Source organism: Vombatus ursinus, unplaced genomic scaffold (genome assembly GCF_900497805.2).
Source record: "Vombatus ursinus unplaced genomic scaffold, bare-nosed wombat genome assembly UNPS02014335.1, whole genome shotgun sequence".
NCBI lineage: Eukaryota > Metazoa > Chordata > Mammalia > Diprotodontia > Vombatidae > Vombatus > Vombatus ursinus.
Window position 1 is genome coordinate 868,392 of NW_020954113.1, and position 14,479 is coordinate 882,870.

The 14,479-nt window shown below is 35.8% G+C and overlaps 1 protein-coding gene across 5 annotated transcripts in view; it reads right to left on the reverse strand.

The window, feature by feature from the left end:
• Nucleotides 1-14,479, reverse strand: part of CEP152 (centrosomal protein 152) — an 89,594-nt gene that overhangs the window by 8,324 nt on the left and 66,791 nt on the right. For all 5 annotated transcript variants that reach the window (XM_027860930.1, XM_027860931.1, XM_027860928.1 and 2 more), the window contains 3 exons: nt 12,514-13,152; nt 5,515-5,656; nt 3,128-3,307 (listed from right to left, as the gene is read on the reverse strand). In XM_027860930.1, coding sequence (XP_027716731.1) covers nt 3,128-3,307; nt 5,515-5,656; nt 12,514-13,152 — 961 coding nt within the window. The remainder of the gene's footprint in view (nt 1-3,127; nt 3,308-5,514; nt 5,657-12,513; nt 13,153-14,479) is intronic.

A 14,479-nucleotide genomic window follows, 5' to 3' on the forward strand; every position in this document is an offset into this window, starting at 1 on the left:
GTGGAAAAAATTTAAAACTCAAAAGCTTATGGAAATGAATGCTGAAAACTAAAAATAAATTAATTAAAAAATAAAACAAAACAAAAATCTTGGTTGTTTTCCTTTTGGGGTAATACAGAAAAAAATTTCTTTTGGTTGCCTTGATGAAGCTGGCTAATAGAGATGGGAGACTTCTGAAATTTTTCTGGCATTTAAAGAAGCCAAGTGATACAAGGGTTAAAGAGTTGAATTTGGAGTCAGGAAGACTTGCTTTCTTTTTTTTTTTTTGGTCACTTTGGTCACTTATTCACAAGTGACTGTGGAGAAATCACTCATCCTTCTCAGAGCTTAGCTTCATATACAGTAAACTCTTGGTTAACCACATTACTGAAGATAAAAGCATAGCTAATCTCTAAATCATTTCTATTTGTCTATGAGTTTTTCTTTTTACTTACATTTGAATATAAATGACTGATGTACTGGGGAATCACTTCAAACAAACCAAGTTACACAGTGAAGGGCTAACTCAGGGCAAAATGGGAAGTTATTCAGTTTTCTCATCCTGAATCATTGCTCAGTTCCACTTGGCAACCCAGTCTACCAAGAATATTAGACAGTCTGGGTTTCAGACCAGTACTAATACTAACAACATTTCCCTATTAAGAAGTAAGCTGCATAGAAAGTAAGAGCTGGAGAAGATCCAGGAGAAGAACTAAAATGATCAAGAGTATGGAATAGTTGTCATAAGAGAAAGACTAAAAAATTTAGAACTCTTGGTCCAAAAACACAAAGGCTGAGGCCATGTCTTCTCACTTAATTTCTCTGGGCCTCATCAGTCTACTTATATGTAAAATGAAGGGATGGATTAGATTATCTCTAACAACCCTTCTAGTTTTTTCTTGCCATTTAAAAAAAGACAGTTATAACCAAAACCCTAAATTTACTGGAATGTTTTTCTGCCTCTAGCTTTTACAAGAAAGGGACAAAATACAAGGAAAAAGAACCAATAATAGTGATTTCGGTTTTTGGTTTTTTTTTAAGGAATTCCTGTTAACAAACAGTTCAAACTTTTCACTGATCTTCATAATAATGGCTCCTCCCTGCTCCTCAAGATACTTTAATGCTGATTCATTCAAAACACTCTTTCCTGCTAAGATAGGGGAATGGACAAATATATATATTTTTAAATTCCCAAAAGCCGGGGCACAAAGGGGCTTCTGGCTAAACTTCAACCAAAAAAATTACACCAATAAAAAGCCCTTATTCTCAAAACATTATAGTTGAGGTTTTATATTACAATCAGTCTATAAAATTATGATGGGTATGGATGCTATTTCTACCAGAGGTACTAAGCTAGAAAGTTTAAGTGTGGATGCAGTGACAGATTGTATCTGCCATTCAAGGAATCACCTAGCTAAGTTTGGAGAGGCTCACCACAGGTTGGCAGCAAGATGATGAATTTTTTGGCTGTAGCAGTTCTTTAAAGACCAACATTGTACTGGTCTAAGATGGTTGAGGACCAACTTGTAGGTGGATTGGGATCTACACTAGGTCAACAGAGGGCTCAGTGGTGGAATTTTGTTTCTCTAAAATATGTCTAAACAATATCTTCTATAGCCAAACTGCACAGAATGTGCCAGAACTTATCTCATCTCATAAGGCTCAGGCAGGGTCAGCCCTAATTAATACTTGGAAAGGAATCCCATGAGGAAACCTTAGAACCATAGACTTTTTGGGGCCTCAACTAACATTCTACTCTACTTCCTTACTGTTGTATGAAAGTGACATTTGGTTCTTGAAGCCTACACCTAAAAAAGCATAAACTCTGGTAGGCAACTGAGGTAAGAGGGCTTCAAGTATGAGTCTGGTGATGGACTGAATATATGTCATTTGAGGACCAGCCTAGCTAAGTTACAAGAGTCTTGTCTGCAGGTGAGTCACAGTGATATGAAGTTTTCTAAAATGATGAAGAATTCTAAAAGACTATTTACTAAGCAGTCAAGAAATTGAGGCCAATGTCAATGCAGGGCTCAGTGCCCATGCCAGTGAAATCACAGATTCTTGAAGTAATGAAGTTAGCACAGATGGTAATACCATTTGAAGTCACACTCCCATGATCCTCAAACAAATCCATGAGGTAGATAAAGAATCATTAACCCCACTTTACTAATGAAAGTATTGAAGCTCAGAAATCATCACATGACTGCAGCAAAGACATACAGCTAAAAAGTGGCAGAGCCAGGACTCCACCCCATCTTCTGACACCAAACTCAGGATTTTGTTATGCCATAGTGCAACCCTGAGTCTCTTCCAATTCTAAGTATCTATGATTCTATGACCTGCTGATCAAAATGAAGAAATACCAGACAAAACAGAAACTTTAAGTTTTTAAATAGCAAATTTAGAGCAATTAATTAATCCACATAAAAGTTAATAAACTTGTTGGGCTAATAAGAGTGAAGAAAGGCAGAGGTTATCTTAAGAAGCATAACACATTGAAAACATATCAAGGTTCATGGAAGATTAAAAAAAATGTCATGGATTACTAAGGTAAACGTTCTTAATAGGAACACATTTCTGATGTTTGGTAGATGATATAATGGAAGACAACCACGTCTTTCCAGGAAATACCCCTTGACATCATTATCAAAGTCAGATTACTAATGACCTATGGGACTGACCACAGATGGTAATTTCTTTTCTTCCTAATACATTAGAGGAAGAGCTAATACATAAAGAACACAAATAATTAAACAGAATATGATATTTGGGGTAAAATCAACAAACTTAAGCAGAAGATTACTTTTAAGACAGAAAATTAGGACAATGATTCCATTTTATTGGAGATTAAAATGAGATCTAGGCATAAAATCTAAGTCTGGATCATTCAGGAAAAGTTGAGGAAGAAATTACTCTAACATAGAGACAAAGGTCTAAATTTAGAGGGGATCAGAGAATTTCAATGAAGGAGAAAATGAATGTCTGTGATCAATAGCTACAATGTCTATTACTAAAATCAAAATTAGCCTACATTAATCTCAAAGAGGATCAATGCCTGTTATGAACTAAAATACCACTTTTGAACACAGTAACAAAGTTTAAAGTACATTTTACACTAGTAGCAGCTTCACTATTTTCAAACACTAACCTCCAATTTTCTCCACTGTAGCTTTATGTTCTCTTACTGCATGCTGGAGATGCCTGCATGATTTCTCTAGCATTTTTTTCAAATCTTGACACTCTTGCTTTGCTTTTTCAAGCTTGTGGAAGCACTGTTCACAGCAAGAATCTTCTTGAGGTTCAAAGATTGTTTTCCTACACTGAAAAACTGCACAAATAAAACTCTAGTAAACTTTTGGTTACAGTAGACACTGCTCCTTACTCAATTTGCTTCAACATTTCAAAGATCTGTGATTTTATTAGTACAGGGGTACTTTCCCCTCTGCCAACACAGATCATAGGCCTCTGTACCTTAGTGTTCAAAGGCTGCTATGGCTGAATGTAGTGAGGAATTGCTCTAAACTTGGGCAGGACAGTCTTCAGATGAGTCCAGCAGCCATCACTGGGCTCATTCTAGAAGCTTTTGCAGCTTACTAGCAGCACCTGCCTGAGCATGCATTCCACTGGCATGATCTCCAAGAGCCCAGTTTCAGCACCATGCTTACAGTAAGGTATCTCAGTAGGACTGAAGTAGAGAAAATACTGATATCCTTGTCTCTCTTATTCCCTATAAAAATTACACAATTCTGGTATTAGACTAGAACATAACATATAACCCCTCCAAGCCTACAAAAGTATCAATAGCTGTCCCCTTATTGGTTTCATAGTGACGATGCTTTCATAGCAGTAAACACCAGAAACTTTAATAAAAGAACACATTAGTGCTATACATTACATAGAATGTCATTTTAAAAATCTGATTATACTGATTTTTCTTAGTACCATTTCATTTTTGATCCAAGCCTGTTTCATACATGCATGATTGCCCTAAGCCAAATTATGCTTAAAATTGCTTTTCACTCTTTCCCAAGCAAGTCAGAGAGTAGACTCTGTAAGTCTGTTTTGGGAGTACTAGTACAACTAAATTCAAAGAAGCTTACCATCATAAGGTTGGCTACTACCAAATGACAAATATTTTCTGTCCCAAACAACTCATAAAGACCAATTACTAAGGCATGGAGCGGGGGGTGGGGGCGAAGGCAAGTTTAGATTTTCATAAGTGGAAGGTGTATCCACTCCAATGAAACCACAGATTGTTAAAAAGTATTCCCAAGTAGACAAAAAGCAAAAATTCAGGCTGTGTCTGGCTATTAATCTGTCATCAAAGACATGAAAGTACTTTGAAAAGTAAAAAACTCTTCACAAATATAGTCATTTATCAGGCAATAAAACTGATAATCTCAACTATTCAAGAGAGGTGCAGATAATCCTAAAGTCCACAAAAAAAAAGGATCTATTGAAGACCCTTTTAAGCAAGGAAAATTGCTATTAAAAAACTTAAGTGTTTTACTTCTTAGCAGAGAAAAGAAGCCATACCCTCACACCCTTTGTTCAGGCCTAGCTTCTTCACAATTGTGTGTAAAGCCATATTTGTGATTTAACAAGTTTGATTACTTAGTTTCCCTGACAAGCTTCCAATTTCCTAGATTACAGCAGAGAGTAAATTAGAAGCCATGAGAGGTAGACAGGGACTCTTATAGTAAAACTCAATTCTAGGGAGAGGTAAGAACACCGAAGCAAAGGAGATGGGGTGGTTTTTTTGAGGTATTGTGACATAATGGATAGAGTGCAGAATTTGGCATCAGGTGTGAATTCTAACTTGAAAATTTACTAGGTGTATAACAATGAACAGATTGCTTAATCTCTCCAAGTCTCAGTTTTCTCAACTGCAAAATGGGGATAATATTATCTGTACTACCTACTTCAGAGAGTTGTTATAAGGCTCAAATTAGATAAGCTATGTATGTAAAAGGTGTTGCAAATCTTAAAGCATTTTAATGTCAGTAATTACATCATTTGCAATAGCTTCTATATGCAAAAAGAACTTTAGTAAAAGGATCATACATTAACTAGCTGTAATATTTTATCTTGTATAGTGCCTTTAACTAATCACTCAACTTTAACCAATTTCTAATCACTTCAACATCTCTAATCCCATTTTATTTTCTTAATATTTCTGCCAGGCAGAAATCATTATCCCCATTTGACAGGAGAAAAAAACTGAAGCACAAAATGGTTACAATCAATTCAACTTCATTTATTACTTCATGAACATCTATCATGTGCAAGGCAATGTGACTTGCATAGGTAGTTAATAACAACTGGAATGAGAACCTGGGTCTCATGAATCTCAATCTAAGGGCTCTTTTCACTAGAATATGCTGTCTTTACATAATTTTATTGTGAAAATGTAGCAGAAACTACCAGTTCAAACATCTGACTTCTAATAATCTCTATACATAGCTAGACAGACATAGGCAACTATTATACACATAGGAATGTGTAAGGCAGGGTAGAAAAACAAGGTTACTCTACCAGTCTCTGCTGCTTTTTCATGTGAGAAGCTCTGTTGTTTAATTATTTTTTGTAGTTGCATCTGGTGTCCAATACTGTAAACAGGAAGGCTTGCTTGGTCTCCAGTTTCCTTTGTGGCAGAGATCATGATGACTTCATTTTTCTGAAATATATTTCTCAAATAATCAATGTGGATCAGAAAAGCCTTTATTCTCTTTTCTTAAAGACACAGATATTAGAAACACAAATAGAAACCCCAAGGCATGGTTTGGCCTCTTACAAGTTCTTTCTTTAGTGGTTTATATAAATACTTAAAATAAACGTAGCCCTTAAAAAATCCCAAAGGGCTGAATTTCCAACTATTCTTAACGACAATGGTATCAATACACAATCAATGTTATCTTGTAATTAATGAACCTAATAACTATAACGATACTTACATGTGTATAGCACATTATGCTTTTCAAAGTGTTTTCCTAAACATGTTCAACAAAGTCAAAGTTCCTACATCCAAAGCCTCCAAGAAAAACTTGAATTGGTCTCAGGCCAAGGAAGAGTTCAAAAAGGATTTTGAAAAACAAGTAAGAGAAGCAGAGGGAAAACTGGGAAGAGAAATGAGAGTGACGCAAGAAAATCATGAAAAACAAGTCAACAGCTTGCTAAAGGAGACCCAAAAAAATACTGAAGAAAATAACACCTTAAAAAATAGACTAACCCAAATGGCAAAAAGGGGTCCAAAAAGTCAATGAGGAGAAGAATGCCTTAAAAAGCAAAATTGGCCAAATGGAAAAGGAAGTGCAAAAGTTCACTGAAGAAAATACTTCCTTAAAAATTAGAACGGAACAAATGGAAGCTAATTACTCCATGAGAAATCAAGAAATTATAAAACAAAACCAAAAGAATGCAAAAATAAAAGACAATGTGAAATATCTCACTGGAAAAACAATTGACCTGGAAAATAGACCCAGGAGACATAATTTTAAAATTATTAGACTACCTGAAAGCCATGATCAAAAAAAAAGCCTAGACATCATCTTTCAAGAAATTATCAAGGAAAACTACCCTGACATTCTAGAACCAGAGGGTAAAATAAAAATGGAAAGAATCTACCAATCACCTCCTGAAAGAGATCCCCAAAGGAAAACTCCTAGGAATATTATAGATAAATGTCCAGCTCCTAACCTAAAATCCCTTTAACTATTCAAGGTAACAAGGTGGGAAAAATTTTTCCATGTTTGTATTTTACTTTCAGCATAATTTATATCAACACCTGTAAACAGGCTGGAATAGCCCAGTTAGATAAAGTAACTAGTTTATCTTACTGAAAGGAAAGCTGTGATTCTTAACTAGCTGACTTCAAGTGTCAACAGTGGCATTTTAGAACATAGCCCAGGATTGGTGGACACAGAGTCCTGGACATTACAGATTCATATTAGTCTCAACTAAAACGTTTTAATTATAACTCCAAGGAGAAAAAAAAACAAAACAAAAAAATTTTTTAGAAAGATAATCACTGCTGTTTAGAGCACACAACTCCTTATGTTTGTTTGAAAAATGTGCTCCAAGTGATATGTGATTTCTGTATCTTTTAGGAAATAGTTCTGCAAGTCCTGTTTTGGTAATCAATTCATTTTCATAGAAAATGTAATAGTTCTTTTTTAATTCCCTATGATATTGTATACATTTTCTTGAATTCTGATTCCCTAAACTTAAAGTAAGTTTTCTAATAAGGAAGATTTTTAAATTTGCTGGTGTGAAAGTTTCTTTTTTCTCTTTTTGTTTATGATGTTTATGCATGCACTTGGCATTTTAATTTGCAAACAATTTAAAATCATGTGTTACCTCAAAGTTCTTAGCTGACTTCCTGCTAAAACTGCTTAAGCTACTTTTCCTATACATTCCTAGACAAGTAACAAACTAGGAATTTGAAAGTCACTCCCTTTTCTAAGGGATTTGACTCCCAAAGGTAGACTACCCAATTCTGGGTAGCTCAAATGGTAAGATAATATTACCACCTTGCAACTACATAACACTTAATTTTAAAATATTTTTTCTTATATTGTCTTAATTTATCATGATAATGACTCCAGGACTTAGGTAGCTGGATATTTTAATCCTCATTTTTCAGATGAAAAAATAAAACAAATGGTTTGCCCGAGTAAAAAGAGGTGGGATTAGAACCTTCAAACTAGAAGGAAATTTACAAATCTTCTCGTTCTGATCCCTCATTTTGCAGATCATCTTATTCCAAGCTCAGTGCTTTATCGATTAAGATATCAGCATCAAATCCAAGGTCCCAAACCCAACCAAACCTGTAAAAAGCTGTGTGTTTAGTCAAATTATGTAATTGTCTCTACAGACTAGTGAGCTCAAGTCAGATGACTGGACACACCTAACTAATGGTATATTTGAAAGATGTGAGAAACGACTATATGCTCAGCAAGGGTGGGTAGCACCAGACTCTGATTTCAGTGACAGAGCTAGTCTTTAAAAAAAAAAAAAAAGTAATATAGGAAAAGGAAGCATGACTTTACATCAATTTTTATCCTCCAGATTTTCAATAGAATACAACTGCTTAATCTTCACTTTTTTAATCTTCCCAAGAACCTTCATTTTGGGGAAGAGCCCCAGACTAGACATCCCAGGTAATCTGGATTTAGCCACCATTCCCCATTTCCCTTCCCAGCTTTTCAACTCCTCTTCAATGAGTAATCTTCCTCCATTAAAAAGTAAGCTCCTTGAAGGCAAGGTCTATTTTTCTTTTTGCCTACAAATTTATATCCCCAAGGCTTAGCAATCAATCAATCATTTATAAAGTGCCTACTGTGTGCCAAGCACTATGCTAAGAGTTGGGGATACAAAAAAAGGCAAAAGACAGTCCCTGCCCTCAAGAAGCTTACAATTTAATGAGGGAGACAACATGCAAACAAATATATACAAAGCAAGATATAATCAGGATAAATAGAAACAATTAACTGAAAGGAAGGCACTAGAATTAACTAGAATTAACATCTCTTAATACAAGAGATGTTGTAGATGTTGCAGAGGTAGAATCAACTCATTTTGGCAAAAGACTGCATATGAAGGTTGAAAGATAGTGAGAAGTTGAGAGTGACACTTGTAAGTTGCATGCCAGATAGACTGGGAGACCAGTGTTACCCTCTATAGTAATAGGGAAGGTAGGATGTTGGGAAGGTTTAGGGAGAAAGATAATAAGTTCTGTTTTAGACATACTGAGTTTCAGATGTCTACTGGATATCCGCTTTGATATCTAAAAAGCAATGGAGATAAAATATCAAAGGTCAGCAGACTGTTTGGGGCAAGATAGGTAGATTTGAGAATCATTAGCATAAAGATGGCAACTAAATCTTTTGGAGCTGATGAGATCATCAACTGAAATAGTAGAAAGGAAGAAGAGAAGAGGGCCAAGGACAGTACTCTGAGAGACATCTACATGTATGGTTAGAGGGCATAATCTGGATGAGAAAGAGGCAAAGGAGACAGGGAGGTAATGGTCAAATAGCCAGGAGGAGAGCGGTACCCTGAAAACCTAGAGAAGAGAGAGTGTATCAAGGAGAGAATGATCAACAGTAAAAGCTGCAGAGAGATCAAGGAGAATGAGGATTGAGAAAAGGCCACTAGGTTAGCAACTAAGACATCACTAGCTAACTTTGGAGGGGGCAGTTTGGGTGGAATGATAGGGTCAGAAACCAGATTGTAAAAGGTAAAGAATGGAATCAGAGGAGAGAAACTGGAAGTACCTATTGTAGAAGGCCTTTTAAAGAAGTTTAGCTACAAATTGAAGAAGAAATATAGTAGTATGATAGTGGGGAATGGAAAGATCAAATGAGGGTTTGTTTGTTTTTTTTCAGTATGACAGAGATACAGACATGTTTATAGCAGTAGGGAATGGGCCAGTAGAGAGAGACTGAAAATAAGTGAAAGAGTAGGGATGATAGAGAGGGCAAGTTGTTGGAGGAGATGGGATAAAATGAGATCATGTGAATAAATAGATGGATTAGCTGCTATCCTTTTATTAAGGGGATTTGTTCTGTGAAGTTTGGATTCAGTCAAAGGGCCACACTTGAGGACCTAAAATGCCACATGTGGCCTCCAGGCCACAGATTCTCCACCCTGAGGGATTAGCATTTGCTAAGGAGTAAGACTACTTCATCATTTGGGACAGGTGTGAAGGAGGAAAAAGTGACAGAAGGCACCTGAATGATATAAAATGAGGAAATGGGGAGAACAGGGAGTTCATGGCAAAATGTCAATTTTTTCTATACAATACAAAGCCAGCTTCTCAGCTGGGAGAGTGAGAGTGGGGAGAATCCTGGGACTTTCGAAGAGGGATGAAAAAGTCTTAAAAAGCTGCTGTAGAGAGTGAGGTAGTAAGTTGATAAAGAAGATACAGTAGGATTGCCTGGCAGTAGCGAGGGTCCAGTTGAGGTTATATAACATAAAATTGTAGTGGATCTAGTCAGAAGTCTCCATCTTCATTCAACAGTAGGTGTAGTAATGAAGGTGGTGAATGGTGAGTTATGCAAGGCTGTTAGGGCAGCAAGGTGGCACAGTGGATAGATGACTGAACCTGGAGTCAGGAAGACCTGAGTTCAAATCTAGCCTCAGACACTTCCTAGCCATGTGACCCTGGGCAAGTCACTTAACCTTCTTTGCTTCAGTTTCCTCATCTGTAAAAAATAAGCTGAGTGGGAAATGGCAAAGCACTCCAGTACTTTTGCCAAGAAAACCCCAAATGAGGTCACAAAGAGTTAGACACAACTAAAACGATTCAACACCCAAGGCTGAGGCTTGGAGGACTGGCAATAAATATCACAAGAGGGCTGTGGATTCAAAAGAGGAGGATGACGTAGAGTTGAATTGGTTCACCAAAGGATCACGATAGGGAGAAGAAGAATGGTTAGTGCAGAAGAAGGACAAAGAACAGAGGGGTCAAGGGATGGAAGACACATTGTGGATGAGGATTAGGGTTCTGTAAGGGAAGGCAAAAGCAGAGGTGAAAAGCCAATAGATTATGGCCAGAGAAGAGGATTTCAGAATTCTTGAACACAAAAGTGGTATGGATGATGGCAAAATCAAGGGAATAACCATCTTTGTGTGTTGCTGAGGAGGGGTGGAGAAATGGTTTATGAGAAGTGTGTAGTCTGAGGAAATGAATGGTTAAGATATTTAGTTCAAGCCTTAGTAACTACTTAAATGTTTGTTGACTGACTGACCAAAGTGGCAAAGGTTGATAAAGTACAATATAAAGCATAATTATGTGGAAAATCATTTTGCCTCACCATTTTAGAGGATTCAAAAACTGCCAAATGGTAATGCAAGTGTGAAAGATACAGGCCAATAAATATGCAAACAGCCCATTAAAATGGTAGAGGACTATGGAAATAAGGAAAATATGGTCATCAGAGGAATACTATACTAGGAGGGAAACAGGAGACCTGAGTTCTAAGTTTGTCTCTGCCATTAAATTTGGGGTGACTTTGGCCAAATGCCTTCACTGCTCTAAGTCTCAGTGTTCTCATCTATAAAATAAAGGGACTGGATGAGATGATTTCTAAAGTTCCTATTGGCTCTAAAGGGCACAACTCTGGTTATCTGTTCAATAATTGTTAGTTATTATATATGGTAAGATGGTAAGATAACAGCACTATCTTGCAACCACATAGTACTTAATTTCAAAATGTTTCTACTTATATCACTTCATCCTGATATTAGGTAGGTCAGGGGTTTATTCTTATTTTTCAGATGAAAAAGTAAAGCAAATGGCTTGCCCAAGGTTCTATAGCAGAGCTGGGCTCAGAACCTTCAAACTAAAAGGAAACTTATAGACCATCTAGTTCTACTCCCTCATGTTACAGATCATCTTACTCCAGAAGCTCAGTGCTTTTGCAATTAGATATCAATGTCAAAACCAATCCTAAGCTTTAAAGTCCTTCATCAAATGACTCCATCTTTTTTTTTTTTTTTTGGTTAGGCAGTGGGGTTAAGTGACTTGCCCAGGGTCACACAGCTAGTAAGTGTTATGTGTCTGAGGCCAGATTTGAACTCAGGTCTTCCTGAATCCGGGGCTGGTGCTCTATCCACTGAGACACCTAACTGCCCCCTAAATGACTCTATCTTATGAATCACATCTCTCATTATCTTTCCTTTGGTCAGGAAAACTTCCTAACATTCTGCATGTAAACATATGCATATTCTTCTTCTACTTCCAAGTCCTTATAAAAAGCTGTTCCTTATTTCTTCTTCCTTCCTGCCTATTGTGTTTGAAACAATTAAAATTAGATTTTAAATGTTATTTTTATTTATAAAGTTATTAAAGTTTTAAAATTTAAAATTAAAATTTCCCTATTAGACTTTCCTTATGGCATAAAAGTTGGATCTACATAAACTTAAATCCTATAGATAATGCTGAACAAAAGAATAGAGTTCAATCACCCTACATGTATATGCATGCACTTACAAACCTTGTAGTTGGGTTATGTTTTATAGTTTGACGAATTTCAAACTTACATTAATGTATATCATTTAATGTAGTTGGCTATTTTGTTTTCTCCTTTAAATTATAAAATTCTTGAGGACAATGCATATGCTTCCATACCAAGATATCTTAAAACTTAGTGTAAGCATATTTGTTGAAGATAGTTTTAAAAAATGAAATGGGGATTCAAGATAAACTTCACCCCTGAGAGCTTAGGCTGCACACACACACACAAAAAGTGACATTTTCTGGGAAAAAGATGACAGAGGATAAATGTCTGCATAGTATCTGAAGCACTATGTACAAGTAGAAATTCTTGGTGGCAAACTCTTCAATCCTTTGGATAAGCTTTAAAAAGCTTTTAAACAATTATTAACAATTAACAAAGTCCTATCATTTTTATTAAACTCCAAATTCTAATTCACAATACAGGAGAGACAGAAAAAAATAATAAATATAACTTCTAAAGTCACCACCTTGAATACTTAATAGCTAGCTATTTTTGGCTCCCTGGAACTTACCGTTTTCCATTCAGGATTACTATTTTCTAGAAGTCGGTACAGTGTACCTCTAAAAGCCATCTGTATGCAGGCCCTCAGTTTTTCCAAATACTGGGCATTTAGTCGTCTTGGAGAACACGGAGATTTGGTTTTTGAAAGATGTTTGTTTTCAATTCCACTAAGCTCTTCATAAATTTCCTCTACAAGAAGCTCAATTTCAGTCAGAACATCTTCCTCATACTGGTGAATCTCCATCTGGATCTGCTTGCCTTCCTGAATCGTCCACTCTCTTTGCTTCTGTTCTAGACATGCCTGTAATTCAGCTTCCTTCTGAAGAATTAGCTCAGTTTTTTGTTTCATAAAATCTTCCTTTGCTGCTGCAAGCACCTCATTAATTTTATTTCGATGATCATCTAGAAATTTCCGGTAATCTTTTTCATTTTGTTCTTGAATTCTATGGATTTCTTCTTGTTTTTCTTTGTTCCAATCACTTCGGGACTTAGCCAGCTTAGCTCGGACAATCACAGGGATTTCTTCCTCTTTTAACTCGAGTTCCTTCTGGAGGGAAAAAATCTTTACTTCAAGTTCTTTGACATTTTCTTCACTGTTTCCAAGCTCTGTCTTCCATTTCTCCTTAGCTTCCAAAACTGCAAGTGATACCTAAAAGATTTAAAAACTGACATTATCAGTTAATTTACTTTTTTTAAAGTCTGTGAATTTATATAATGTAGTTTAAATATGGTAAAGAAAGCATAGTTAAGGTTGGCATCATTCAAGATGGTTTCAGAAAACCTTAGAAAGGCTTACATGAACTGATGGAAAGTAAAGGGAGCAGAACTAGAAAAAAACTGTACACAGTAACAGCAATATTGTATGATGATTGACTGTAAATGACTTAGCTATTCTTAGCAAACAAGGATCCTAGTGAATTCCAAAAGACTTATGATAAAAAATGCTATCCACCTCTAGAGAAAAAACTGATGGTATCTGAATGCAGATCAAAGTATACTTTTTTTCTTTTGGGTTTTTGAGGTCTGTTTTCTTTTACAACATGGCTAATACAGAGATTTGCTTTATAAGACTGCACATGTATAATCTATATCAAATTGCTTGCCTTTTCAAGGAGAAAGTAGGGGAGGGAGAGAATTTGGAACTCAAATTTTTAAAAAATGAATGTTAAAAACTGTTTTTACATGTAATTGGAAAAAACCTTAAAATTTTTTGGAAAAAAAAAAGAGTAATATTATTGTAGAATGTATACTGTAGTTTTTTTTTTTTTCCTTTTCCCCTAAATCACCAAAGAATAAGTTATGCCCTCTCTTTAATAACATGATGTTAAAAATTTTTAGGTATGTAAAACTAAAAAAAATGTACAAAACAAATTTTAGAAAAAATGTTTTTCTAAATGATTAACTTCTTTAAAAAAAAATACAAGCTCAAAAGTCCTCTTTTACTTCATTAATGAAGTAAGGAAACTACAAAACTATTTGGGAACATAGTATACATATTTTGTAACTACTTGCTGGCAACACAACTGGATTTTAAGGAGATTTTCTCTTTAGAGCAGAATAAATTAAAATTGTACCAATCCAAAAGGTAACTGCCCTCTTTTCACTTTTCTAATTTCCTTTAACAGACTAGGATGACTCCCTGACAATCAGTCAGTCTCCATTTAAAGACCTCAGGCAATTAGAAACTCATTACCTCTTGAAGCAACCCATTCTAGTTTCTGTAAACAACAATAGTCAGGAGATATCAAGCTTTGCCCTTTGGGGCTAAGCAAAAACAAGTCTAAATCCCTTTGCTGTGTGATAGCTCTTCAAATATTTGAGACAAGGCATCCTAATACCCCCAACTCATCTTTTTCAGGTTAATCATCCCCAACTCCTTTAACCAGTCATTCTTTATCATCATTATTGAGTGTCTACACCATTCTGACTGCATTTTGACTTTATTAACATCCAAGCTAAAATGTGACTCCTGAACC